At 46.9% G+C, this 27,778-nt stretch overlaps 1 protein-coding gene across 1 annotated transcript in view; it reads right to left on the bottom strand.

The window, feature by feature from the left end:
* Positions 1-2,712: 2,712 nt before the first annotated feature.
* The window catches only part of LOC146337900 (uncharacterized), a 48,150-nt gene continuing 23,084 nt past the window's right edge, over positions 2,713-27,778 (bottom strand). The window contains exons 5-11 of the mRNA XM_084816333.1: positions 22,650-22,714; positions 17,650-17,688; positions 17,223-17,297; positions 15,919-15,955; positions 11,984-12,033; positions 10,993-11,031; positions 2,713-4,082 (exon numbers count right to left, since the gene is read on the bottom strand). Of these exons, the coding sequence (XP_084672459.1) occupies positions 11,009-11,031; positions 11,984-12,033; positions 15,919-15,955; positions 17,223-17,297; positions 17,650-17,688; positions 22,650-22,714 (289 nt within the window). The 3' untranslated portion in view covers positions 2,713-4,082; positions 10,993-11,008. The remainder of the gene's footprint in view (positions 4,083-10,992; positions 11,032-11,983; positions 12,034-15,918; positions 15,956-17,222; positions 17,298-17,649; positions 17,689-22,649; positions 22,715-27,778) is intronic.

The raw sequence follows: 27,778 nt of genomic DNA, 5'->3' as shown, positions 1-27,778 counted from the left end.
TGTGCTAATGTGCATTAGTGCAATGGCAAATGTGTGCAAATCCCCACCCCCCACCCCAATTAAAAAAAACAGTCTGCAAGTCCATGGAATCTGCACAACTTAGAAATAGCCAATACACTTCAGAATCCATGAATCAGATTCATAGAAATCCAAACTCATTTGAGTCTGTTGCAGATTTCTCCACCATGTCCTACTTCCAGACTTAGGCTTGAATCACACCATCTCTCTGCCTCATTCACAGAATTTTACAGGGGGTCCAGACATTACCATCTTCCACTCAGCTCTCCCACGTTTTCCCATTGCTTCTTCCATCTCTTTTCCTTACTGCAGAAAAAGACGGAATAGCTGCACAATGCCTTCTCATCGGTAGCATCTGGATGATAATGCAATCTCACAGTTCATCCATTTTCTAAGAATGTGTTGTTGTGCATTTGGCAGGGCTGGAGACCAGCAGGCATGTACAAAATGAATGTTTCTCACCACATCCCTGGCTCCAGCTACTAAAGACAACAAATTGGCCCTGGGGGAATTGCAAAATGATGGCTCGGGAGATTCACAGTTAAGGCTGCATTATTTATCGTCACCTTCCAGAGAAATCACCCTATGGCATGACATCCTCCAATTCTCCTTTATGAAGCTGCTCTTTGGTACATGCTTAAGTAGACCAGATCCAGCCCTTTCAGCACAGCTCAGAGGAAGCTACAGTTGCCCCAGCCTGGTAGAGACAGAAAAGGGACATTTGCCCTGACCCGGCAAGGGAGATCTATAGACAACAGGCACCACTTTCCACATACATAGTGGTATGTATCCCTACTAGTGCTGTGCCAAAAATTTCTCCCACATTTTTTTGACCATTCTCATTCAATTTGATAGAAGACAAATAGCTTTCGAAAAGAAATTCAATGGTGAAGAAATTTCAGAGAAATTTGGCCGAGGACTGAGTACAGGGCCTGTCTTTCATTGTACAATCATCTCTCTGGCAGCCTGTAGCCTCCTCAGCTTCCCACACTTCAATCAAAGCCCAGTTTAAAGCACCATGAGGTAATTCCTCCCATGGGTCTTTTTTCAAACCAGGATGTGCAGGCCACCTGGGAGGCTAGCTGTGATTAGGTAAGCTCAAAAACACCGCAAACATAAATGATAAAACATCCTGAACGAGGCAGAACAATGGAAGCCTCTTTCATGGGGCGGGTGGGGGGAGAAAGCTTTCAGGAAATTGGAGGGCAGATTTTGGCAGAGCCCTAACTCCACCTCATCCCCGGAGGTGGACACAACACTGCACCCACTTGCATTGCAGTGGATGCAAACTGGGGGGCCAGCCTGCCAAGACAGCTGATGCTGTTGCAGCATGAAACCCCCCAAACCCCTTAGGAAAAAAGAAAAGCTATGCTACAAGCCCTGCCGACAGGGAGCCCTACCAGAGAGAAACTGCTAAGAATTTCTCCTCTCCCTGAAGAAATTCAGTGAAATTTTCTCCCAAATTTCTCTGCTTACAAGTAAGGTGGAGAATTTCAAGAGGACATCCGCACACAGCTCTGATCCCATTCCACATTGTGATGTTCACCTGGGGACTCCTCATGGAGGAACCTCAGCTCAGTGGCAGATCACATTTTTGGCATGCAGAAGGTCCCTGTTCAATCCCTGGCACCTTAATAGGAGCATGAAGAAGGTGCTGAGAAAAACTTCTCCCTGAGACCCTGCAGAGTGATTACCAGCCAGGATAGGTAATATTGGGCTAGATGGACAAGTAATCTGACATGGACTAAGGGCAGCTTCCTGTGCCCCTCTTCCCATCCAGAGGTACCTGTTACTACACATGACTAGAGCCCAACTGGGGGTCTTTGTTTGTACAAAGGAGCCAATGAGGCAGCAATTAGGGGTGACGGATCCTTACTCAGAAATCCTGTCTGCCCCTCGAAATGGCTTGAGCCAGGAGTGCAGTTTCTGCAGCTCCTGCTAAGTTCCATCATGCGAGTCATCCTCCTACCTTCTCCCACACCTACAGTGGCCAGCCAGAACACTCATAGCATCCTTGCTCCATGGGTGGACAAGGGGGCCAATGGAAGAGGAATGACACTCATAGCATCCTTGCCCCATGGGTAGACAAGGGGGCCAATGGAAGAGGAAGGACACTCATAGCATCCTTGCCCCATGGGTAGACAAGGGGACCAATAAAAGAGGAAAGACACTCATAGCATCCTTGCCCCATCGGTGGACAAGGGGGCCAATGGAAGAGGAAGGACACTCATAGCATCCTTGCCCCATCGGTGGACAAGGGGACCAATGGAAGAGGAAAGACACCCATAGCATCCTTGCCCAATGGGTGGACAAGGGGGCCAATGGAAGAGGAAGGACACTCATAGCATCCTTGCCCCATGGGTAGACAAGGGGGCCAATGGAAGAGGAAAGACACTCATAGCATCCTTGCCCCATCGGTGGACAAGGGGGCCAATGGAAGAGGAAGGACACTCATAGCATCCTTGCCCCATCGGTGGACAAGGGGACCAATGGAAGAGGAAAGACACCCATAGCATCCTTGCCCAATGGGTGGACAAGGGGGCCAATGGAAGAGGAAAGACACTCATAGCATCCTTGCCCCATGGGTAGACAAGGGGAACAATGGAAGAGGAAGGACAACACCTGCCTTGAGTCCCAGTATTGGGAAAAAGGCGGGATATAAATAAATATAATAAAATAATAATAATAATAATAATAATAATAATAATATAATAACACCCACAACCTCACTTACCACCTCAAGGCAGGGAGACTCTCTGAGAAAGGACTTGGCTCTTTAGACGCAATACCACTAGGGATGGATAGTTCTGTCAAAGTTGGTTTCTCTCAGTTTCTCATTTTTCCAATTTTAAGTTTGGATTGTCTTGAACTTTTGAGAACTTCTATAGTGTTACATTCAGTTTGCCCCGAACTCTGAGCATTTTTTTGGTAACTCTGCATGAAAATCCATACACATTTTTGTGCACATTTCTCCTAATAAATGTATTTTTATATCCATTTTTGCCTAACATATACATTTTTGCAAGCCATTTTCCTAATATAATGCATTCTGGAACATTATTTTGGAACACATGCAACTTCATATGCATTTTTTTGACTGAAGAACTTCCATTGCAAATTCGGAGAAGTGTGAATTTCAAGGCTATCTGAGTTTCACTTTGCATAGTGGTTCAAATGTGCAAAATTAGGAAAGTCAGAATTCAAATAAGAATGGAACAAATTTCTCTCCCACCCCTAAACACTCCCTGCCCCAATCCTGCTCCAAAGCCAACTCATGTCACTCACTCACCCATTTAGGTTCATTACCCAACCCAACTGTAAGTCCCATAAATGCTTGTTTACATATTCATTTACTTACATCTACAGTTAAGAAAGGGAAAGGCTGGTTTCCATGAGGGAGGCAGGCTTCCCATCCCCGCCCCCAAGAGTAGTTTGGGTGTGGACCATTAACGGTCCAGGACTGGAGGCAAAACACTTCCCTCCCCTTCTCAGCCAGTACAAGAGATGTTCGCTACATGCCCCCGAAGTCCAATTAAATGCCACTCTACTTTGGATGAGCTTCTAGTTTCTTAGGTCCCTTCCTCAGGAACAGGAACCAGGGGGATACAGGCCTCTCACCACTTCCTTTTTTTTTGTCATGCCCCAAGCCAGGATGGAGTTATCCGCCTTTAGCCTACCTATATGCCTAGACAGGCCTGAAGAGTATACTCCACCCTCCCTGCATTTCTTGGGAAGGCTTATTGTTACAGTATGAACATAACACTTTTGAGAATGCAGGTGTAGCCTTCTCCATAGCTAAGCACTAGTACTAGAACTAAGCCAGACAAAAAAGACTGGGTGACAACTCCCTCTCTCTCCCTCTCCAAAGGAAAATGGCATCCAAGCAGCAAGTCAAGGGTGGGGTGGGGGGCTTCCAAGTTGGTGGGGGCTCAGCTGGGCTGGGATCGCCACAGAGACATCTGGGTTCAGTGCAAGGGTTAGGAACCTTGCTGGGAGATCTAGGGCTATGCAGAGCAGGGAAGGGAACACTCTGGATCCAAGGGGAACGGCATGTTGGGAGCAGCCTAGGAGGAAAAAAGAAGAAGAAGTGAGGCATGTAGGAGAAAGTTAAAAAATAAAGTAAGATAGAAGACTGATGCCCAAAACAAACTATGATGAGATCCCAATTGATATTTATTTATTATTTAGTTGTTAAATTTCTATACCGCCCAATAGCCAGAAGCTCTCTGGGCAGTTCACAACAATGAAAACTACAAAACAGAAACTAAAATACAACATAAGATATAAACGTTTAAAACTACTGTATAAAAGCACAACCCAGAATAAAGCCTAGCAACAATGCAGAGATTTAAAATAGAACAGCAGATTAAAAGCAATGGAGCTAAAATACTAAAATGCCTGGGAAAATAAAAAGGGCTTCACCTGCGCTGGAAAGAGCACAACATAGGTGCCAGGTAAGCCTTTCTCTGTGGAACCTCATTCCAAAAACTCGGGGTGCCACAGCAGAAAAGGCCCTCTTCTTGGTAGCCACCTGCTTCACTTCCTTTGGCAGGGGCCCCCACAGAAGGACTCTTGAAGATGATCTTAGGGTCTGGGCAGGTACAATTCCACCAACAGAACAACATATCATGGTTCCCACTGCCTTCTTGCTCTGAGAGATGCTTTTCTGCTACTTTCCTCCCGGGACTCTTTGAAAACTTAATACCTGGCTGCCAGTCCGTTTCCAGGCACAATTTAAATGTGCTATTGTTTACTTTCAGTGGTGGAGTTAGGTAATTTTAGACCAGGGTTGGGAAATCCAGCTCTCCAGGGTTTCCCAGGTGGTTATACACTCCCTTACCCTAGCCCCACGCACCAATCATTTGGTGGTTCCCAGATTTTGTGCAATCCCTCCCCGCTCAACTCTAAAAGGTTGCAATGCCTCTGCTAAGGTTTAGCTACTGGTAGTAAGCGCTTTCAGCTAAAATCTGCTGGTATGCTTGGTATTATGACCCTGCCCCTCCCTTGGCCCTGCCCTGTTTTTCCTCTGGTCCTGCCCACCACTGGAATGCAGCCCCAAGAGTTTCCTGACAATGGATTCAGCCCTTGGGCGAAAGAGCCTCCCCACTGATTTTAGGCCCTAGATAGAATGTTCCTGGGGGGTGGGGGCATTCAGGTGGCCATATGCATTTCTTCAAGTTGTGAACCACACTGACATTTCTCTTCTCCCCCACACAATCACCATCCCATGCTTTACCATTGCTTCTACATTCCTGATATGTTAGAACACCACTGTTTGACAGCCCTGATTAAAAAAAAAAAAATGCTCTGAAGCATGTGCAGTTTTGCATTTTAAACTCACTTAGATCATAGCACTGTCATGACTAGGGATGTACGGACTGTGTAAAATCCATTCCGTCTGCATTTCGTGGATTGTCAGGTGGCCTTTTGTTCTGACATCTGCTCATCGACAGAATCGGATTTTTTTTCCATTTCTGAATTTACACAAATTTGCACTTGCAAAACTTTGTGGATCCCTCAAAATGTGCACGCGCACACGCACACACATGAAAAGGCACATTTTCACCCTTTAGCCTATGGGGGAAATGCATTATTTTCAGCCATTAAAAAAAAAAAATCGTATTTTTCTATTACTAAATTTGCACAAAATACCTAAAGGTTGAAAAATGGTCCGCAGGTCCATGGAATCCACCCAAAAGGGGAAAAGCCTTTCCACTGCAGAACAAGCAGACTCATAAAAATCTGAACTCATTTGGTTCTGTTGCAGATTTCTCCAGCATCCCTTTTTGTGAACCGCCCAGAGAGTTTTTGTGAACTGCCCAGAGAGCTTCGGCTATTGGGCGGTATAGAAATTAAATAAATAAATAATCATGAATAGAGGTATCAAATGGTGTTTGCTTCCACTGCTCTGATGCTTCTGCTGTCCTCATCACCTACCACTCTATGGACTGGGCTGGGCTGAAGAGCTCTGGAAATTGTCCCCAAGGTCTAGCTCTAGCTGTCCCACTGTTAACTTTAAAGCCCTATACAGCTGGGAATCTCAAAAGAGACCCCAGAAGACCTCCACCACCCCAATGCCACCTGCCCTGCCCTGCCCTGCCCTGCTCCCCTTTGATTTTAATTTTCTTGGTGCTCCAATCAGCACTGGCTGGCTGGGAGTCACCATTTTAATTCGAAAGCACCTTAGGGATGAGAGTCCAGTTGAAGTTAGTCCAAACTGTCTGTTTCCCGCCTCCCAGCTGAGCAGAGCAGAGCAGAGCAGAGCAAGCTGCTCCAGCTGGTCCAGGGACTACAGAAGCAGGCAAGCTCCCAGAGAGCGAGCGAACAGAGCGAGCGAACAGGGGGAGCAAACAGGAGTTGGCCAGGGGAGTTGCAGTGGTTGAAGAGACAAAGGAGACAAAGGAGACAGAGGCTAAGAGGTAAGTGGGTTGCAGGAAGCCCAGGGCGCTGCCCTTTATCCTTCTGACTGGCTGTGAGCTCACCAGGAGCTTCTGAGAGCTCCAACTGAATTGGAGGGGTGTGGCCTGAGTACTCCCAGCAGCTGACTGGGCGGGAAGCTTCAGTCTGTTTCCCGCCTCCCAGCTGAGCAGAGCAGAGCAGAGCAAGCTGCTCCAGCTGGTCCAGGGACTACAGAAGCAGGCAAGCTCCCAGAGAGCGAGCGAACAGAGCGAGCGGTCAGGGGGAGCAAACAGGAGTTGGCCAGGGGAGTTCGGCAGGGGAGGTCAAGGGGGAGGCCCCTAACATTTTTTTTTTATTTTTCTTTACTAACTTTTTTCCATTTATTTGTCTTGTAACACACACTTCCACACCAGTGGGACTCTGCTTTTAACCTCTACTGAGTAGAGGAGCAGGCACAGGCTAGTCTAGAACAATCACAAAGCTAGACACAAAAAGGGAAAAGAGGCAATGGAAGGACAAGACTCTCCAGTGGTGGTGACCTGCAAGGTGTGTGCAATGTTTGTTTTCTTGCCTGAGAACAACATGGCCTACACCTGCAACAAGTGCAAGTTGATCACGCTGCTGGAGGAAAAAGTAAGTGGACTGGAGCGGCGACTGTCAACCCTCCGGGGAATAAGAGAACACGAAGAGTTCTTGAACAGAATGGGGGAACTACAGCAGCAAAGGGCAGACCAGAAGCTTGAAGAGCAACAGCAAGATGAGGCAGTGGGAAATGCTGAGGTGAAGAAAAATGGAGTAGAGGATACTCCTTGGAAAACGGTGACAGTTAGGAGAAGAAGAACTAGACGCCACTCTGCACCAGTGGAAGCGGTGGAGCTGTGGAACCGATTCCAGGTACTTGCAGATGAGACTGGAGGACAGCCTGCAGAGGAAGAATCACAGGGGAACCTGCATGAGAGTGAGCAAGAGGCTAAAGGTCAGTCAAACAGAGGCGATGAAACCCAGGCCTACAAGAAGAAGAAGAGAAGAGTGGTAGTAGTGGGAGACTCCTTGCTGCGTGGGATCGAGACCCAAGTATGTCGCGAAGACCCATGGACTCGCCAGGTATGTTGTCTCCCGGGAGGACAGATTAGAGACGTGACTGAAAGGTTGCCTGCACTCATAAAGCCCACTGACAGGTATCCCTTTCTTCTCATCCATGTGGGAACAAATGATACCGCCAAGCGGAGCTACGAAGAGATCACGTCAGACTTTGAAGCTTTGGGAAGGAAACTCAAGAACTTTGGGGCCCAGATAGTTTTCTCATCCATCCTTCCAGTAGTTAGAAGAGGGATAGAAAGGGAACGAAAAATACTCCGGGTGAATGACTGGCTACGAAGGTGGTGCCAACAAGAGAGATTTGGATTCTGGGACCACGGGCTATACTTCCTGGAAGATGGGCTGTTGGCTAGGGATGGGTTGCACCTCACAAAGGCTGGGAAGAACGTGTTTGGCCACAGCATGAAGAACTTCATCAGAAGGGCTTTAAACTGAATCCTACGGGGAAGGGAGATGTAATGTTGGGGGTAACAATGGACGTAGGCGCATGCACTGCAATGGAGAGAACAGCGCTGATAGCGCCCAATAATAGTCTTCAGACACATGTAGGAAGAAAGCCAGACTATGAAGCACATAGTCTTCGATGTCTATATACTAATGCCCAGAGTATGGGAAACAAACAGAACGAACTTGAACTCTTAATACAGGAGGGAAATTATGACTTGATAGGTATAACTGAGACTTGGTGGGATGACTCTCATGACTGGAATACAGCAGTTGAAGGATATAACTTGTTCAAAAAGAACAGGAGGAACAGAAAGGGAGGCGGGGTTGCACTGTATGTGAAAAATACATATCTCTGCACAGAAATACAGGAGGAGGAGCTTGGTAGCCCCATCGAGAGCATCTGGGTTGAAATAAATGGAGCAAAGAATAAAAGGAACCTGGTGGTCGGAGTCTACTACCGGCCACCCAATCAAGGAGAAGCCAAGGATGAAACTTTTGAAAAGCAAATAGCCAATGTTTTAAGGAAGCATGATGTAGTAGTAATGGGGGACTTCAATTTCCCCGATATTTGTTGGGAGACAAATTCTGCAAAACATGGCCCCTCCAGGAAATTCCTGACTTGTGTGGCGGATAACTTCCTCCTACAGAAAGTAGAGGAAGGAACTAGAGGATCGGCTATCCTTGACTTGATCCTAACCAACAGAGATGACTTAGTGGATAAAGTAGCAGTTACAGGAACTCTGGGGGAAAGCGACCATGTTGTACTTGAGTTCTTGGTTCTAAGGGAAGCAAAAGCCGAGTGTACTCAAACGCGTACCCTGGATTTTAGGAAAGCTGATTTTAATAAACTCAGAACAATGATCAGTAAGGTCCCATGGCAAGCAATGCTAGCGAGAAAAGGAGTCCAAGATGGGTGGGAACTTTTAAAAAAGGAAATTCTCAAGGCACAATCACAAACAATTCCAACAAGAAGAAAAGGTGGAAGACAACAGAAGAAGCCAATGTGGCTTCACAAAAAGCTTAGGGATGACCTGAAAACAAAAAAGGACACATATAGGAAGTGGAAAGAAGGCCAAGTAACAAAGGAAGAGTACAGGCAGGTAGCACAGAATTGCAGGGATGGCGTCAGGAAGGCTAAAGCGGAGAACGAGGTGAGGTTAGCGAGGGATGCTAAAAACAACAAAAAGGCTTTCTTCAGCTACGTGCATAGTAAAAGGCAGAGGAAAGAAATGGTTGTTCAGCTATTAAATAAGGATGGCAAAATGATAACAGAGGACATAGAAAAGGCAGAGGTGCTCAATTCCTACTTTGGCTCAGTCTTCTCCCAAAAGAGGGTCTATGACCCCCCTGGCAAAGGCGAAGTACAGGCTGAAGGGGCAGGATTGCAGCTTGAGATCGACAGGCATATGGTCAAGGAACACCTCATTACTTTGAATGAGTTCAAATCTCCAGGGCCAGATGAACTGCATCCTAGAGTCATAAAGGAACTGGCAGAAGAGCTCTCAGAACCGCTGTCTATTCTCTTTGAGAAATCATGGAGGACCGGGGAAGTGCCAGATGACTGGAGGAGGGCTAACGTTGTCCCTATCTTCAAAAAGGGTAAAAAGGAGGAACCTGGGAACTACAGACCAGTCAGTCTGACATCAATCCCTGGGAAAATTCTGGAGCAGATCATAAAGCAATCCATCTGGAAGCACCTTGACAACAATGCAGTGATTACTCGAAGCCAACATGGATTTGTCAAAAACAAGTCCTGCCAGACAAATCTGATCTCATTTTTTGATCAAGTCACCTCCCTTGTAGACCGTGGGAATGCTGTAGACATCATATACCTCGACTTCAGCAAAGCTTTCGACAAAGTGCCCCATGATATCCTGATGAGCAAACTAGCTCGAAGTGGGCTAGATGAAACAACGATCCAGTGGATCCACAGTTGGCTACAGAATCGGACTCAAAGAGTGCTTATCAATGGGACCTTCTCAAGCTGGGGAGAGGTAACGAGTGGGGTACCGCAGGGCTCAGTCCTGGGCCCAGTGCTCTTCAATATTTTTATTAATGACTTGGAGGAGGAGGTGCAGGGAATGCTGATCAAATTTGCAGATGACACAAAATTGGGAGGGATAGCTAATACTTTGGAAGACAGAAACAAAATTCAAAGTGATCTGGATAGACTGGAGTGCTGGGCAGAAAACAACAGAATGGCATTTAATAGGGACAAATGCCAAGTTCTGCACCTAGGAAAAAGAAACCAAATGCACAGTTACAAGATGGGGGATACGTGGCTCAACCACACTACGAGCGAGAAGGATCTTGGAATTGTCGTCGATCACAAGCTGAATATGAGCCAACAATGTGATGTGGCTGCAAAAAAGGCAAATGCTATTTTGGGCTGCATTCATAGAAGCATCGCTTCCAAATCCCGGGAAGTACTAGTTCCCCTCTACTCAGCACTGGTTAGGCCTCATCTGGAGTACTGTGTCCAGTTCTGGGCACCACACTTTAAGAAGGATGCAGACAAGCTGGAGAGGGTTCAAAGGAGGGCAACAAAGATGATCAGGGGACTGGAAACAAAGCCCTATGAAGAGAGACTGAAAGAACTGGGCATGTTTAGCCTTGAGAAGAGAAGACTGAGGGGAGATATGATAGCGCTCTTCAAGTACTTGAAAGGTTGTCACAGAGAAGAAGGCCAGGATCTCTTCTTGATCATCCCAGAGTGCAGGACACGGAATAATGGGCTCAAGTTACAGGAAGCCAGATTCCGACTGAACATCAGGAAAAACTTCCTGAGTGTCAGAGCAATACGGCAATGGAACCAATTACCTGGGGAGGTGGTGGGCTCTCCCACACTGGAGGCCTTCAAGACGAGGCTGGACAGCCATTTGTCAGGGATGCTCTGACTTGGATTCCTGCATTGAGCAGGGGGTTGGACTCGATGGCCTTGTAGGCCCCTTCCAACCCTACTATTCTATGATTCTATGATTCTATGATCAAACGAACCCGCCACCTCGGTGCCTTTCAGAAGTGACTCACCAGTTTTAGGCTTCTTCTATCTCATCCTGGTGGATAAACCTAGTGAGGATTCAGAAAGACATAGTTTTTTTAAAAAAAGGAAAGGGTTGTTTCCCTGGAAAGATGAATTCTGTCCTTTGGCTAATACACCCCAGGCTGGGACAGTTTGTCCCCTCCAATGTCTGTTACGTGACAGATCAAAACAGCCCCAAAGCCCATCTCGGCCCAGAGTGCAAGATCTAGCAGACAGCAGACACATTACTGTCCCATCATTATGCTGAACACTAATAATTCCCACAGCGGACATTTGTATTGTCTGAGCAGGAGCACCATATCTTGTCTCATATATTCTCCTTACAATTTGAGCCGTCATAGGCCTCAACCTGACAGAAGAGGAAATGCTTCACACGGATTTCCCAGCCTTTTCAAGGGCATTTAAGAAATCTCTCTTTTCCTTGTGTCGCCCCAACCTCAACGCCCTATGAGGTCTCCAGTGTGGTGCCCATAGGCACCAACGTGCCTGAAGATACCTCTGTGTGCACTCATCAGGCTCTCTAACCCATCTGATTTTTGTTTTATTCAAGCTTTTGTTTTAATTGCGCTTCTTTTTTTAAAACCAGGAGACTCGCATGCTGCAAAGTAAAGTGCTGTCCACTAGCGTCATCTTTATTTGAGTTCCTAAGCGTGTTTTGGAGCTCAGGTTCTTGGGCAAGTTACTTTTAGTCTCACCAGTGTGCTTTCAGGGAAATGAACATTTTGCGACCGGCCGTGCCCAGCACGGCAGCCAGTTAATGAGAGCGCCCACGACACCCTCTCAAAATTCCAAATGTGCCTACTGGCCCAAACAGTTTAGGGACCCTAGCATGCAGAACCTGCAATCTGATTTAGACGAATGTTCCACTTCTCTCTCTCTCTCTTTTTTAAAAAAGTTTCTAGTCCTCAAGTTTTGAGGAAAAGTGAGGTCCCAACAGGGGACTGGGAAGAAGGATGACTGGAACAAGCTGAATCTTACGCCGGATGGAGCTGCGCAGGGTCCCTTCCTCTTCGTCAGGTTCACCCGTCCTGGGAACAAAACAAAATAGTCACGAGCTTCCCAAATTCCTACCTTTGTTGATATCCCTCAACAATTTTTCTTTATAAGCAAGACTAGGTTAGGCAAAGAACTGACCTCAATAACTAACTTTACCCTTATTTTGGGCGCCCCATGTAAGTAGTATAGCTTACTACTCCCTATAATAAACCAGAGAATTTGGTACAAGAGCAAAGCCATAGCTCCCCCTGCTGACACATACAAGCAATAACTCCTCAAAAGCACAATTGATTATCAATTAAAATGATGGGAGTCAATATGGGAGGATGTAGTGGCAGGGAAACAGCAGTGAAGATGCTGAAGTGGGAAGGGATCTTCGCCTTCCCCCCTGCTGTACCCAGAGCCATGTCGCAAAACTGAATAACTAAACATAAGGAAGATGGGAGCTTGGGATCACTAGTGGCGTTCTGCCATATACTAATAGCAAAGCCATTCTCCAAATGTGGATCCATATGTAGTCAAAACCTCTTATGTTCACTGCTTCAGAATCTGTTTTAGATGTGGAGAAGTATACAAAAGTTGTAAATAAATAAATAAACAAACAAACAACATGGCGCCATCCACATGTAAGAGGAAGGCTGCAGCAGGCTTGGAGAAACCCCAAGGTTTGCAGAGGTACAAAAATATTTTTTTTGGGGGGGACTAAGGAGGGGGAAATCCCCCAAACAGTCCAATGCAGCCCAACCATGCTCAGTCGGTATGGAATGCCGACTGACTGTCAAGGCGGGGAAATCATGTGTATGTGTGTTCGGGGGGCTGTGGAATGGAGTATCCTGGAAAAAGGCATGGCTGGCAGGCTGGAACCTGGAATGGGAACACTCCATGCTGCGACATTTTGTTGCAGGTGCCATGTGTAACACCTCTTTGCAAAGCCATATGGGATGTCTTTGTGCCTCTAAGCCAGGGGTGGGGAACCTCTTTCAGCCCAAGGGCTGAATTAAATTTCAGAGAAGCTCTCGGGAGCCACATTCCAGCGGTGGGCAGGGCTGAGGGCAAAGCGGGGGGGGGGCAAATAGCTTATTTTAGCATCGAGCTCTTACTGGCAGTAACTAAGCTTTAGGGGAGGCATTTCAACCTTTTAGAAGGGGGATACAAACTGCGCAAAAGCCAGCAAATCACCAAGCAATTGGCAATCAGAGGAAAGGGCTGTGGTGGTCTGAGAATCCTGGAGGGCCAGATTTGGCCCACTGGCTTGAGGTTCAACACCCTTGCTCTAAGCCTATGGACAGACAACTGGGAGGACAATTGGGCAATTGGAGGAGCGTAGCTCAGTAGTAGGGCACCTGCTTTGTATGCAGAAGGTCCCAGGTTCAATCCCCGGCTTCTCCAGGTAGGGCGAGGCAAGAATCCTGCCTGAATCCCTGGAGAGCCATTACTGCTACTCAGTGCCAACAGTTCTGGGCTAGATGGACCAAGGGTCTGACTTAGTATAAGGCAGCTGCCTAGGTTCCTATGGAAGCCTGAGGGCTCAATCTAGCTCTCAGAAGCTTCGCATCTGGTTTCCGGCATAGCCATCAAGTTCAAGGGATTCCTCCACATTCTCTCTCTCACACACACACGCTTGTTGTTGTTGTCCAGTCGTTCAGTCGTGTCCGGCTCTTCGTGACCCCACGGACCAGAGCACGCCAGGCCTTCCTGTCCTGCGCTCTCTCCCGGAGCGTGCTCAAGTCCATACACACGCTTACAGGTCTGCATATAAACATTTTTTCCCATTAAATAGGGTGGGCCAGATACAAAAGAAGACATGAAAGGGCTCCTGCACCTTTTAATAGCTATGGAGAAGAGGGAATTTCAACAAGGGTAAGTAACTTGCACAACAAGTGACACCTGCTGAAATGCCCTCTTCTGCACAACTATTAAAGGTGCAGCAGTCCTGTCTGATTTTAGCATCTGACCACCCTGCACAACACCAAGACCACAACAGAGGCTATGGCTGGGCTCTCCCCTTTTAATATACTTCAGACACCTACTGCACGACATACTTCATGACCGAGGCAAAGGGTTCCTTAATACCCAACACCCCTGCTTGCCCGCAGTGTGGGATCAACAACAAAGGCTTTGGAAGAACTAAACCACCTCAGCTGCTGGTTCCTGCACACAAACCCAGATCCAGGCAGCTGCATGTGAGCCCAGACCCAGGGAGAAAACTGCCAGAGCCTCCACAGTTGTCCACACCAGGGAAGAAGGAGTTCAGACAGGCCTTTGTCTGTGTTGCAGGTTGCAGGGCAATGAGTCAGTGGGCACAACCAATCTTGCCAGGCCATCGTCCCTTCTTCAGTTGAAAACATGGTCCATGTTGAACATTGCTTTAGTCTAGCCTGCCCCAATCTGGTGCCCTGGAGGTGGCTGGGAATGGAACCAATTACCTAGGGAGGTGGTGGGCTCTCCCACACTGGAGGCATTCAAGACAAGGCTGGACAGCCATCTGTAGGGATGCTCTGACTTGGATTCCTGCACTGAGAAGGGTTGGACTTGATGGCCTTGTAGGCCCCTTCCAACCCTACTATTCTATGATTCTATAAAACAGTATTTGCCGCCATCATGGCAAAGCAGTGCCAGTGGTTTCAAGCCACATTGCCCACAATTCATCACTCTGAGGAAAGAGTCCTCAGAGCAAGACATGGGGCAGGTGCTCCGGAGAGCCCCACTGGCCGCTTTCCTGCTGCAGCAACCCCCCTCCCAATCCTCTGCCTGAGCCACATGCCTCACCATGGCTAATGGAAGGGCCGGCCCCTGTTTCTAGCTTGTCACATGTAGACTCCTGTAGAGTCCTGCCACCTCAGTCCAGAACGTGGCAGTTAAGCCTGTTGAGGATATGCTGAATAAGGCCTGGATCAGCTAGGAAAAGACTTGCAACCTTCCTACATTCACAATATTACAACTCCCAAGTGTTGTTCGTATACGTAATTTCAAAATTAAAACATCATCCATATATAATTTCAACATTAAAACATCATCCATATATAATTTCAAAATTAAAACATAATTTGCAGAATAAACATTTACAAAATGCTTACAAATTAACCTTCTAATCTCTCCCTGCTTCCAATTCCTGGTACCTCCAGGAGGAAAGCAATTATCAGCAGATATACTGATTAGGAAATAAATCCCTATATTAAGTGTACCTTCCCTAGCAGGAAGATAACAAGAAAATGAAAACAGGAGAAAGAGAAAGAAAAGAGCACATTTTTATTGTTTCCAATGCAATCAAGGAACAGCGACCAAATCCCAAAATACACGGCAAGTTACACTCACAATTTGGGCATACTTAGCCCAACACACACGTTCAGAGAACACATATGGGCATAAAATGTCCTCCCTCGACCTGGCGCCCTCCGGATGTGTTGGACTACAGATCCCATCATCCTCAGCCAGCACGGCCAATCATGAAAGAACTGCCCCCAATGCCCCCACATGTATTATTAATAATAATAATAATAATATATTTATATCCCATATTTTTCCCAAAGGCTGCTTTACAACATTAAAAACCTGTACAGTTAAAACCTATAAATAGAAATATACAAAAGTTAAAAATATAATTAAATCATCAGTTACTGAACTGGCCCATCCCCAACCTTTCCATGTTGAGCGGGAACACACTTAGAATCCTCTTGGCAACTGGGGTACAGCAGGCAGGGAGGGGGACACTGGGGGCCACACTTTATGTTCACACCCATTCTTTGAATGCCTACCTGGGGCTTCTCTCTCTCTCTCTCTCTCCTTCCTAGGTCAGCCATCTGCATATGTCATACATAATATAGCCTCTATAGCCTGCATAATATAGCCTCCATACATAATACAACCTCCACTGCTGACTACCCACTCAATTAAGCTTTTCATGGGAAAGCCATTACCTTTGTTGCTGGTTGAACTTGCAACGGCAACGTCGACCTGGGAAAGAAAGAGAAATGCCAAGTACAGCAAGCTGCACACAAGAATTAGAACAGGGGGGCAGGCTAAGAGTTAGGACTCTGGTGCTCCCAGCCCATTTCTGGAAGGGTGGTGATGACTAGTGGTTGAAATAGAAAGCAGCCCACATTCAAGAAGGCCCACAGCTCAGTGGCAGAGCGCACGGAAGTGGTCCCCAGGTTGAATCCCTGGCATTTAAGGTCTCCAGGTTGCAGGACTAGGGCAGCCAAGACAGACCTTAGAGCCGTGGCCAGCCAAAGGAGGCATTATTGGGCTGATGATCTGAGTGCCAAAGTACATACGAGGCTCAGAGACTATAAGTGGGACCTGAAACCAAATGCCACAGCTCAAGTTCAAGATCCCAGCCAGCCAGCTAGCCCTGTCCACTTCCAGGATACACCATTCCAGCCCTCTCCTGGTTTTCCATTCTGCCTCTGCCCCCCTCCCAACATTACCACCACCATGACACTCAGCATTCTGTGGCTACTGAACATACTCAGTTCTCTTTTGCCTTTTCTGGGGTGGGGGGAGGCCTATTCCTAAGGGTTTTTTTCCCCTTAAGTTTTTCTATACTTTTGCAAACCTCAGCATTTCCCTGCACATGCAGACACCGCCCTCTCATTTCTCGGTGGTCCCGTTTTGGCTACTATCCTGGTGACACTCAGCAGCCAAGTTCACTACTGATATACACAATAATCTGCAGCAGAAGACCAAAGGTGGCAGAAGAAAGCTCAGTGTGACATGGGGAAGGTCCCAGATTCAACCCCTGACATCTTCAGTTAAATGGTCAGGTAGCAGGTGATGGAAAAATCTCTGCTGGAGACAGAGAGCCAATACGGCTAGATGCCGAATAATCTGACTTGGTTAAAAAAAAGAAAAAGTATGCCTGCATAAGGAGGGAGGTTTAGGGGAATGTTCTCAACTCGTTCCATGTCGGGTTTTTCCTCTATGAGAAACATCACCCCCAGCTCCTTTTCATTCCACAAGAGAAAAGATGCAGGTACCTGTTGGGAGAGGGGAAGCAGCCAGGGCTGTGCAGTTTTCGGCAGAAAAAGAAATGGAGAAGAAAGAAGGTGACAAAGCCTTTTCACCCCACACCTGCACAGATTGTATATCTGCAGCTGCATTTTATTAACGGCACCTGTTAGGGACAAACCTTATGCCGCCTCACACACACTTTGACTCCCACTCGGTATAAGGCAGCTACTACATCAGCAAGCTTTGGGGCGGGGAGTGGGGGGTTACTTACTGAGCACAATGAGAATGCCAAGCAGGAACAGGATGACAGCAAAAACCAGCCCCCCAATTCTCAGCGACTGATAATCTGAGAAGGAAGAAGAAAGCAGCGGAGTTGGTCAGGCTGGGAACATAACACTGATTTGGAATGAGGGAGCCTTGTCATGTAAGGGGCTACAACTCCCACCATCCCCTGCCAGCATAGCCACTGGGGTCTTTAAATTCAGGGAAACAGCATGGGGGGGTAAGGTTAAACACCTCTCCCCAGAATCACTGCTGTGTTCAACTTCAGAGTCATCTGCACGGGTTTTAATATTTAAAAACAACAACAAGAAATTCAGGATATTCAATGTTCCTAACTCCTCAAGCTCTTCTAGGGCTTTCTGTCTTTGCAATCAGTTCCCTAGCCCCAGGAAGGTCGTTAGTAATAATTAACTCACCGTAGTTGAAGGGATCATGTGGCTGGTCCTTGGGAGGTTCTGAAAGAGACATGCACATATGGACAGGGGTGATGAATGACGGGGATACCCTTTACTCTCCCTCCCAAATCAGTCACTTAAGTGCAACTACTTTGCTTTATCATTGATCTTGATAAAACAACAGAATTTGTGAGAAATGTTACGGTTGCTTGTCTCCTAACCAGGTGTTATGGTTGCTTGTCTCCTAACCAGGACAGGTTTTGAACTGTTAAGCACCCAAACCAGTTGCCCCAACCAAGGGCTTCCCAGATGTGCTAGACTCCAGCAATGCCGGCTAGGAATTATGGGAGTTGGAGTCCAACATATTGGGAGAGCCCCAGGTTGGGGAAAGCTGGCCTAAACAGCTTGGGACTAATGTACCTTAAGGAACACACCTCCTCCCATGTGAGCCCACCCACTATTAAGATCTTCTTTGCCTTTCCTTGGTCCCTCCACTCCATCCAGGCTTTTAGAGGTGAAGGCATGACAAGTTAAACCTGCTGAAACTCCCTCTTCTGTGCAATTACTAAAAGTGTAGGAGCCCTGTTCCTCTTTTGCAGCTGGCCAACTTGTGGTGAATGGAGACAGGGCCTTTTTGGTTGTGGCATGCTGACTCTGGAACTTTCTCCAGAGAGAGCCTTACCTGAAAATGAGCCCAGTTTCTTCTCAGAACCAGGCAAAGACTCTTTATTTGCCCAGGACTTTCAAATGTGTTAATTTTTATAAGGATTTAATGCTGAAATATAGTCCACTCTGTGACCAGATGGATTCTATTATTTTATGTTTATTGTTGTGCTTAATTTTTTTCTTGTAAGCCATCAATTCTGAGCAGGGTACTACTATATTTACAAACAGAGGATCTTGTACATGGCCTTTTCAAATATTCCACCCACATATCAGTCAGAAACAAATTTCTCTCCCCGCTGCTGTTGAGTAAGGAACATTGGGCAACAGATTTATTTATTTATTTATTTATTTGCTAGGAAGAATCAAGAAATCTTATTGAAATCAGCAGCTTATGTTTAGTGTTCACTAAATCTTGTGTTGCTTTTGCTGGATCCTATGTTGTGAATTGTTGTCCTGATTGCTGTGATACTTAGTTCTGGCTGACCCAACTTTTGCCCACTGTTTCAATCGTAAGACAAGACTCTTATATTTACTATATTTTTAATCCACTGAACAGCAAACATTCTCTAGGCAGGTTACAAAAGCTAAGAGAACACAACACAACAGTCAGAATATTAAAAAAAACAGCCATCAGATCTAAACTCTAAAATCCCTGGAGGAATAGAAAGGTCTTTGCCAGGAGCCAAAAAGATAACAGTGTAGACACCAGGTGGGCCTGCTGGGGAAGGCATTCCATAAGTAGGGAGACACAACCAAGAAAGCCCTGTCTCTTGTAGACACCTGCCTAACTTCCGTCAGCGGAGGCACCCTGAAGGCCTTTGAAGATGACCTAAGGTCCAAGCTGGTACATGTGGGACAAGACGTTCCTTTAGGTACTCTCTCCCCATCCATTTAGAGCTTTAAAGATAAAAACCAACACTTTGAATTGGACTTGGAAACAGACCAGGAGCCAGTGCAGCTGACAAAGCACTGACCTCACATGATGCCATTGACCAGTCCCAGTTAGTAGCCTAGCAGCTCTATTTTGTTTCCAATAGTAATCAGGTGCAAAATAGTGGCTCAGGCAGGTGGACATAGGCTAAGAATTAAGGGACAGGGTGCTCAGGCCAGGAATTTGTGATCCGTTCAGTCCCAGAACAAAACTCTCAAGTCCTTTCACAGAAAAATCCACTCCAGGTTCCCACCCACACCTGAGATATCCATCGCTAGGAAATCTGGTTCTTTTTTTTGACTCACCAGAGCTCAGCGGCACACATGACTCCATTTATGTTTGCAAGCCAAGTTGTGGGCTTTTCCCCGAACTCTGGGAACATTTTTTTTTATGTGTTTCCCCCCACAGGTTCCACATTTTGCACAAATTTCTGAGCAACTGAACATTTCTGAGCAAACTGGCCAAATTTCTGTGCAATTTATGCAAATCGTGCAGAAATTTGTGTGAATTGTTGAACCTGCAAAAAAATAAAAAAGCACAACAGGCCTGGAAAATATGTGAACTGGCCTGATTCACTGCAGATGGAGTCAGGTGCTGCAGTGGGGACCAGAAGAAGTCCAGGGGACTGAACCTAGGAAAACCCATCAAACTCCATCCCCCCAAATGAATTTATCCGACATCCCTATCCACCCCCCGTCCCCCGCACACACAACTCAGTGTTCTTTGTCAGCAATCTAATTTAGAGGGGAGAAACTTTAGTTGTTCCTGTTGTTAGGCACTTGGCAGGCAGAAACCTTTTCTATTTACTGCAAATCATCCAAAGATCTATCGGTAGATCGCAACCTACCTTCTGCCCACTCCAGCCCTGGCTTAGGGGGTTGTTTGAAGTGTGTCCATAGAATCCCTTAGGGATTAGATGGAGTTAGAAGTCACAAATGGCCATATAAGGTCATAGAATAGTAGGGTTGGAAGGGGCCTGTAAGACCACCGAGTCCAACCTCCTGCTCAATGCAGGAATCTAAGTCAAAGCATCCCTGACAGATGGATGTCCAGCTCCATCTTGAATGCCTCCAGTGTGGGAGAGCCCACTGCCTCCTTAGATAGTTGGTTCCACTGTCGTATTGCTCTAACAGTCAGGAGGTTTTTCCTGATGTTCAGCTGGCTTCCTGTGAATTGAGCCCATTATTCCATGTCCTGCACTCTGGGATGGATGATTGAGAAAAGATCTTGGCCTTCCTCTCTGTGACAACCTTTCAAGTACTTGAAGAGCGCTATCCTATCTCCCCTCAGTCTTCTCTGAGGTCAGAACAATTTTTCATCAAACCTCAGCCTGTTTGTGCATCTGCTGAGAGCAGCCAGTTAGATGAGAGGGGGAAGTTCAAAAGCAGGGCAGGATGGGTGATTACTGTCCTCTGTTGCTAGCTTCCGGTATGTAACATTCAGAGATATACCAGTCTCTTTACTTTTTGTAGCAGCCCCTCTCAGGTTCAAACTAGACAAGACACCATTCACACAACTAGCAATGGTGCAAATGACTTTTTTAAAGCAACTTGCAGACATGGGTGGGGGAATGGCGAGAAACTGGTGTGGGGGCAGGGGGGCTTTAACCTTTTGCCCCCTACCACAGTCTTGATTGCTCCTGCTATTTGCATCTGGGAAAAATGCAGCCATTCACACTAATGGAATCTCCCCCACCAGCTCAGTGCAAAGAGCAGACATTAGTACCTTGATCCAGATTGGGGCAACAGCAGGAGGGAAAGGGTTAAAGCCAACCCTCACCTGTTATTTTTAAAAAGCCATTCACACAATTGCCAATTGTGTAGATGGTGTTTCCTCTAGTCTGGACCTCAGCTATTGTTTTCAGAGGCTATGGGGGTTCATGCTTGGCTAGAACATTAGTTCCGGGGTGGATTAGTAATGTAATTAAACAAACAAACACACAAAGCAAGGAAGCTGGGTGAGTCAGGGGTTGCATTTGTGGATTTCATTTTGGAGAGCCCTCCCCCCCACCACCATAATTTGAGCACTACAACCAACAGCTCCTCTCTTCTCGCTAAGCTGCCAGATCAAAGCAGACCTCCTTTTAAGAGGCTCGCTCCTCCTTAAGTTAATTGAGGTACGCAAAAGATCGAGTGCAAATTAATTTAAGAGAAGCAGTTAAGCATAGGGATGGCGGGCACCCGATTCCATCTGGGAATCCAGCAGGACTCCCCCTGCCCGCACCCTCGAGCCCTGCTCGCCAAGCCCCTGCATCTGCTTGCCCCCTGCCTGCACTCACCCTGGTGGCCTCGTCAAGCCCTGCGGTTGCCATTTTTTTGAAAAATAAAAGAGCATTCGCCAAATGCACAATTTCGTGCATACACAAATATGTGCATTTCTGCAATGGCCTTTTTTTCCCCTCCAAAAAAAGGTGGCCGCAGAGCTCAACGAGGCTGCCAGGGTGAATGCAGGCTGCTCGCCAAGCATGGGAGGGACTCGAGCACGGTGCAGGGACCAGTGGGCAGGGCAGGGGCTGGGCGGGTGCCTGGAGAACCCAGACGGGGGTGGATTCACACATCTCTAGTCAAGCAGAACAGAACAGTATGACTCTTCAGCCCCAAAAGGTATATGAGTGGTTTTATTCATTTATTTCATTTCTATACTGCCCAATAGCCAAAGCTCTCTGTAATAGCGGTTATGAAGCATCTTACTTTTTATGCATTCAACACACATTTAGGAATGCAACTATTAAAATACTCAACCCAGTTTTATCAGTCATACTAGGAAAGCATGTCCCTGGATGGGGGGTAGGAGAGAGTCTTCTGGGAATGGAGGATCCGATCGAGGGAAGGGCCCACAGCTCAGTGGAAGAACACGTGCTTTTAGTCCCCAGCACCTCTGATTAAAAGGACCTCCAGTAGGGAGGCCTAGAAAAGGGTCTCTATCAGAGTCCCTGGAGAGGTGCAGTTCAAGTCAGAAAGACAAATCCCAGGTCAGGTGGAGAAATTTGGCTGGCGTCTTCCTATGATGGGGGATTTTTAAGCTCCATCGCTGACCAACATGGGTTCTACATACACAAGAACAGGATTTACTGTTTGGTATTGTGAGATTCTTAGGCTGCAGCCTTTTGCCCCTGCGTTTGCGGAGATTAGCATCAAACATCTCAGCAATGCCTGCAGAACATTCAGAAGCCAGAAGGGGGCTGAACAAGTCCTCCAGAAGTCGGAATGAGGCTTCAGATCTTTACATAGCTCCCAGCCTAGTTCCAGGCTAGAAGAAGCAGAGGAAGTGAATACACAGACATTCTTTTCTTTTTAAAGCACAGAGTACAATAAACTGCTAGCGACTACTATTGTTAAGCTGGCCAAATACCAGCAAAAATGCTCCATATTGTTTTCTTCTTCTCCTTCCCCTCCTCTTTCTCCCACCCATCCTCCAACCTTACCTGAAACTGTGGGTCCTATCATGATCCCACAGAGCGGCAGAAGGAGCCACATGTACATGGCCATCCTGAGGAAACATAATAGAAAGTAAAGTCAGATTCTTGATGGGGACAAAGTGGAGGATGCTGTCTTTAAAAAAAAAACACCTCTCATCTCTCAAGGCCCCATCACTGGCCACAGGTAGCCGTTGGCCACAGGAGTAAGCAGGACTGAATCACTCAGCAGCTTCTCCCCAAGCCTGCCCACTCTCCAGTGTAGGGAAAAGCTCTTATCTCTGACCACCAGCTGATCAGAGATAAGAGCTTTTTTCATAGCTGCGATGGGGGGCGAGGCCTGGGGAAGAAGCTGGCATCAAACTACCTATTAGGTTAAGCACACTTCATTAAAAGTATGCTTAGCACCGGCCAGTGAACGACCCCCTATCTGGATTTTGAATGGGGGAATGGAGAGGGGGGTAGAATAACCCTTTCCTCCCTGCCCTATTCCCCCACCAAAAATCACACACACACACACACACACACACACACAACTTACTGCAAATAGCACCTTTTTGGATTTGTACTTCTTCAAGGCACTCTCTTTCCCACCTCCCACCCTCATTCTCAACTACAGTGTGCAATAGGGTTGCCACCTTTCTGCCTGGCAGGAGTCCTGTGCCTTTTACAACTCTACTGGTCTGACGCAGTCAACAGAAATTCAACAGGTCAACTTTCCCAATTCATTCCATTGCTCTCATGTTGGAAGAAAGCAGCTGCTGAGTTTCTGCCCCTCATGTCCACTATTAAGCACACTGGAGCCCCACAAGGACACCAAGCTGGCAACTCTTAACAACAGAAGAGTGAACAGGATCTCTCTTAAACTATCTAAGATTATTTCTGGGCCACCTGTAAGGGTGGAATAGTAAATCCAGGAGGAGCAGGAAACCAGTCAAGAATGGAGCTGTGCCAAGGAGAAACGTTCCAAAATTAAGGAATACCCCCTCACAAAGCAAGGTGCTCTGTAGCAGATGTGAAAAATGTGGGTGAGACATGGCGGCAGGCGGGTAGTGTAGGTGCCAGAGTAGCTGGAAAGGAAGGAATCCTGCAGAGGGGGCAAGGGAGGTGTCCATACAGTCAAGTGGAAATGGAAATCAGTTGGGGTGGGAGGGAGGAAACAGCTCCTGGAACAGCTGGTCCTGGACCCATTATTTCACATCCTGAAATGGCCTGGCTGGCCTCCCTGGGGCGGGGAGGGCAAAGGCCTGTTTCTATGGCGACGGGCCTTTGGCAGTCCTAAAAATTGCTCTGCAATGTTTACAGATGATAACCTGTCTCCAGGGTGCGCAGGGACATTTCAGGGTTCCTTTCTGCCTGCCCCTTTCCCGCCACACAATAAAGATCAGCAGCCTCCCAAAAGAGAAAGGACCCACACTACTCTGAGCCAGTTCATAGGGACCAGTGTGCAATTTATTTATTTTTTATTTTACTGAAAAGCAGCAAAGATTCACCATCTGAGCTTGAAAGTGCCCCTGAGCTCAAATTGTCAAGAGAGCTGTTAAGGAAAACAAAGGAGACCCGCTGCAACAAAATGTTGCAGCGAGTTTGCCTAAAGAAATGCTCCTGTTCAGGTTGGGGTTCCTGTCAGCCAACCAGCCAACTGTGGCCTCCTCCAGGATACTCCATTCAGTCCCTCTCCTTGCCAATTTCTCCCCCTTATTTCTCAGTGGCCCCATTTTTGCTGGCACTCACCACCTGAGTTCACTATTAGAGGGAGTGATCATGTTAAGAGCTGAATCTCTCCTCCACTTTCATGCACAAAAGTGTTCAAACTCCTAGGAGCACATAGTAATGAAACTGGCATTGTAAAAGTAGTGCAATACTGCTAGAAGCATACAGATTTTGTTTGTTTGTTTGTTTGTTTGTTTGTTTGTTTGTTTCTATACTGCCCAATAGCTGAAGCACTCTGGGAGCTTCACAAAAATTAAAACCTCAAAGTGCAGCATAAAACAATATAAAGTACAAAAGCTTAAAACTACAATATAACAGTACGACCAGAATAAAACCTAGCAGCAATGCATAAGTAAAATACAGATTTAAAACACCAAAGCTAAAACACTGGGAAGCTAAAATGCTAAAATACTGGGAGAATAAAAAGGTCTTCACCTGGCACTGGAAGGAGTACCACGTAGGCTCCAGGCGAACCTCTCTAGGGAGCTCATTCCACAGCCAGAGTGCCACCGCAGAAAAGGCCCCCTTCCTGGTAGCCACCCGCCATACTTCCTTTGGCAGATCCGCCACTTCCAAAGCCCAGCTGGCCAGGTCATGGTGGGAGATGTGGAGGCTGTTCCCCCACCCCCTGCCTATTATTGCCACAACAGATCTTTAATGTTTAAAGATTTCCCTCCCATTGGTTCCCATGGCTCAAATGACTAACACAGATACAGGATCCAATCCAGGGCCATGCCAGAGGAATGAGGGGGCTTTGGGTCAAAGGCCACCATGCCCCCCATAATGCCCAAATTTGGCTCCTACCACTAGTGGAAAGACTGGCTGCAGTTTTCCGATGCCCGCAGCGCTTTCTGCAGACATTCTGGGAGTCTCCAAGTCAAACATGCCACCCCACTCATGTAGACCCTCTCCATCAATGGCTTTTGTACCCATCCTAATGCCCCTCAGCCAGCATTCTATGGGGGCCAGGATTGCTCAGTCACTCTTTGTTGCAAAAGCTGGCAGCACTTTGGACAGATCGGACTTTCAGTTGGTCTACAGTCCAGACAGTCTAGCTGGATTTGAGGGCCAAAAGCAACAACAACAAAACACAGAATGTTCCTTAACAAAAATCATGCATCCAAAAACAAAGTCAAGGAAGAAAAAATGAGCTTTGTACAGCAGGGGTGGGCAACTTCAGGGATTCCAGGGGCCACTTTCGACCCTCCCCCCAGACCCTCCCCTGCCAGCGTGCCGCCAAATTTAGCAGCTGCAAAAAAACAAACAAACAGGTGGTTGGCTACTGAATTTCAGCAATAAACCAGATATAGGAATAATAAGGGCAAATTTAGCTTGTTTCAAGCTAAATTTGTCATTTTTAACCCTATTTAGTGGTTTGCTGCTGAAATTGTGGCAAAGCGCTGGGCTTTTTCGCTGCCACCGCAAATTTCAGTGGTGCAGAAGGGCAGAGGCTGTATGTTGCCCACCCCTGCTAAACAGGATTGTTAATTTCAAAAACAGCAATGTATAACAACATGCAAAAAACACCGCTCTAATAGGCCTGGTTTTCTAATATCTATAACAAAATAAGCCAAACGTGTTTTGACACAGTTGTCTTAATCAGTTGCCTAACAGAGAACTACAACTGCCACAGATACCTTACATGACCTTTGGCAGGTTACTATGCTGGCAAGTGGATTTATTGAAGCCTGGTTACTGTCACAATCACCAGGCTTCTCAAGTTACACAGAACTCTTCAGCAGGCAAATGCAGACAGCCTGCAGACTCAGACATCAATACGCACTGGTTCAAAAACATACACCACACGCTTTGTCTATTTTGCAGTAATGCTGGAAGGCAAACCTAATTGCCTCCTTTGAGCACAAACCAGGGAGGCCTGCTAGGCCCAGCAGGTATGCAATTCTCTGCTTCCTTTCTTCTTACCCCAGTCCTGCAGTTTCCAGACAAGTAGATCCTTTTAATAAACCTCCCTCTGGCTTGGAAGCTTGGCTGCTATCACTAACCACCAGGAAAGGAAACAGGAAAACTCCTGTCCTTTGGCTCATGCTCTGCCAGAAAGGCCATGCTCTAACACTTTCCGCTGCAAACACCAAGCCAGAGACCTCTTTGTGCAAAATGTACCCATCCAACACATCCAGAGCCCTGGGCCTCCCCGATCTAAACATTAGGTATCACTTCCCTCCCAAAGCTGGGTGGAAGAAGAAACACGGCACTCCTTTTCCTTCCAAACTCTGGAATGGATCTCAGTCACCCACCCCTTTCCCCACCATACAGATGGAATCAGAGGCATATACTAGAATCCAGTAGATTTCAGGCTACAACCCTGAGATCTTCCAACCAGAGCCAGCTGCAAAATAATGGCTGAGGCAGGGCCAGAGTCTTAGAATCAACAAGCAAGGTGCCCTAAGCACATGCTCAGCCCAGGAATTTGTATTCAGTACCAGAACCGAGCTCATCATTCAGTCACACAAAAATCCGCTCCTGGTTTTCCTCCTAAGTTTTCCTCCATCCCAGCAGCTGAATTTAGAAGGTGTGGGAGGTGATTTTTTGTTGCTGTTGCTAAAAAATTGGGAGACAGAAACCCTTGGAGATCCGCTGCAAATCACCCAGAAATCTACCCGTATATCCTGATCTACCTGTAGATCCTGATCTACCTCCCGCCCATCTCTGGATTATACTAGGGCATTTTTAAAATATTTTTCCCAAATCAAGTTCAAGACTATCTAATGGTAACTTGCAGCTGGATCGGAAACAATGTATTCCCTTTGTTGTTTTGTCCATTTCTGACCATCTCTGGATATGGGGTTATATGGACCCAGGCAATCAATCACAGCCACCATCATCATTCTCCACTGCTCATTTTGAGAGCTCAAAGCACTTCATCTACATTACCTCCATAATCCTGACCACAGCCCTGTAAAATAGATTAGTATTAATAACATTACCCAAATATTGCAGATGGAGCAGATGAGGGACACCCACCTAGTGAGTTCACTGCAGAAGGAAGATGAATAGAACTGAGGATTCCCTGGTTTACACTTCAGTCTCATAAGCCACTGCCCTATCTCCCAAGAGCAGCAGCAATGGGTCTTGGTGCCACGGAGGAACCTTTTGCAACCTCTTCCATGGCAGGATTTGCTGCTGGAGGTAATCTGGGAGCATGAGGTTTCCCTTATCTGTGTGATCATGAGACCAGGTACGGATAAGCAAGCTGGTACCTTCCAGATGTTTTGTACTGTAACTCCCATAAGCCCCAGACAACATGGCCAATGGTCAGGAATTATGGGACTTGGGGTTGGAGCATTGCTGCCGCCTTTGGGAAGGAGCGTAGTTTTGGTGTCCCCGGAATTTGGTGAACAAGGCAGCCACCCTGTTCACCTCCCACCCCCCAAAAAAGAAATGGCCCTGGAACCAGTCCACAAGAG

Source organism: Heloderma suspectum, chromosome 10, assembly GCF_057233095.1.
Source record: "Heloderma suspectum isolate Gila_16-S chromosome 10, 16-S_ref, whole genome shotgun sequence".
Classification (NCBI taxonomy): Eukaryota; Metazoa; Chordata; class Lepidosauria; order Squamata; family Helodermatidae; genus Heloderma; species Heloderma suspectum.
This window is presented reverse-complemented; position numbering and strand designations above follow the sequence as displayed.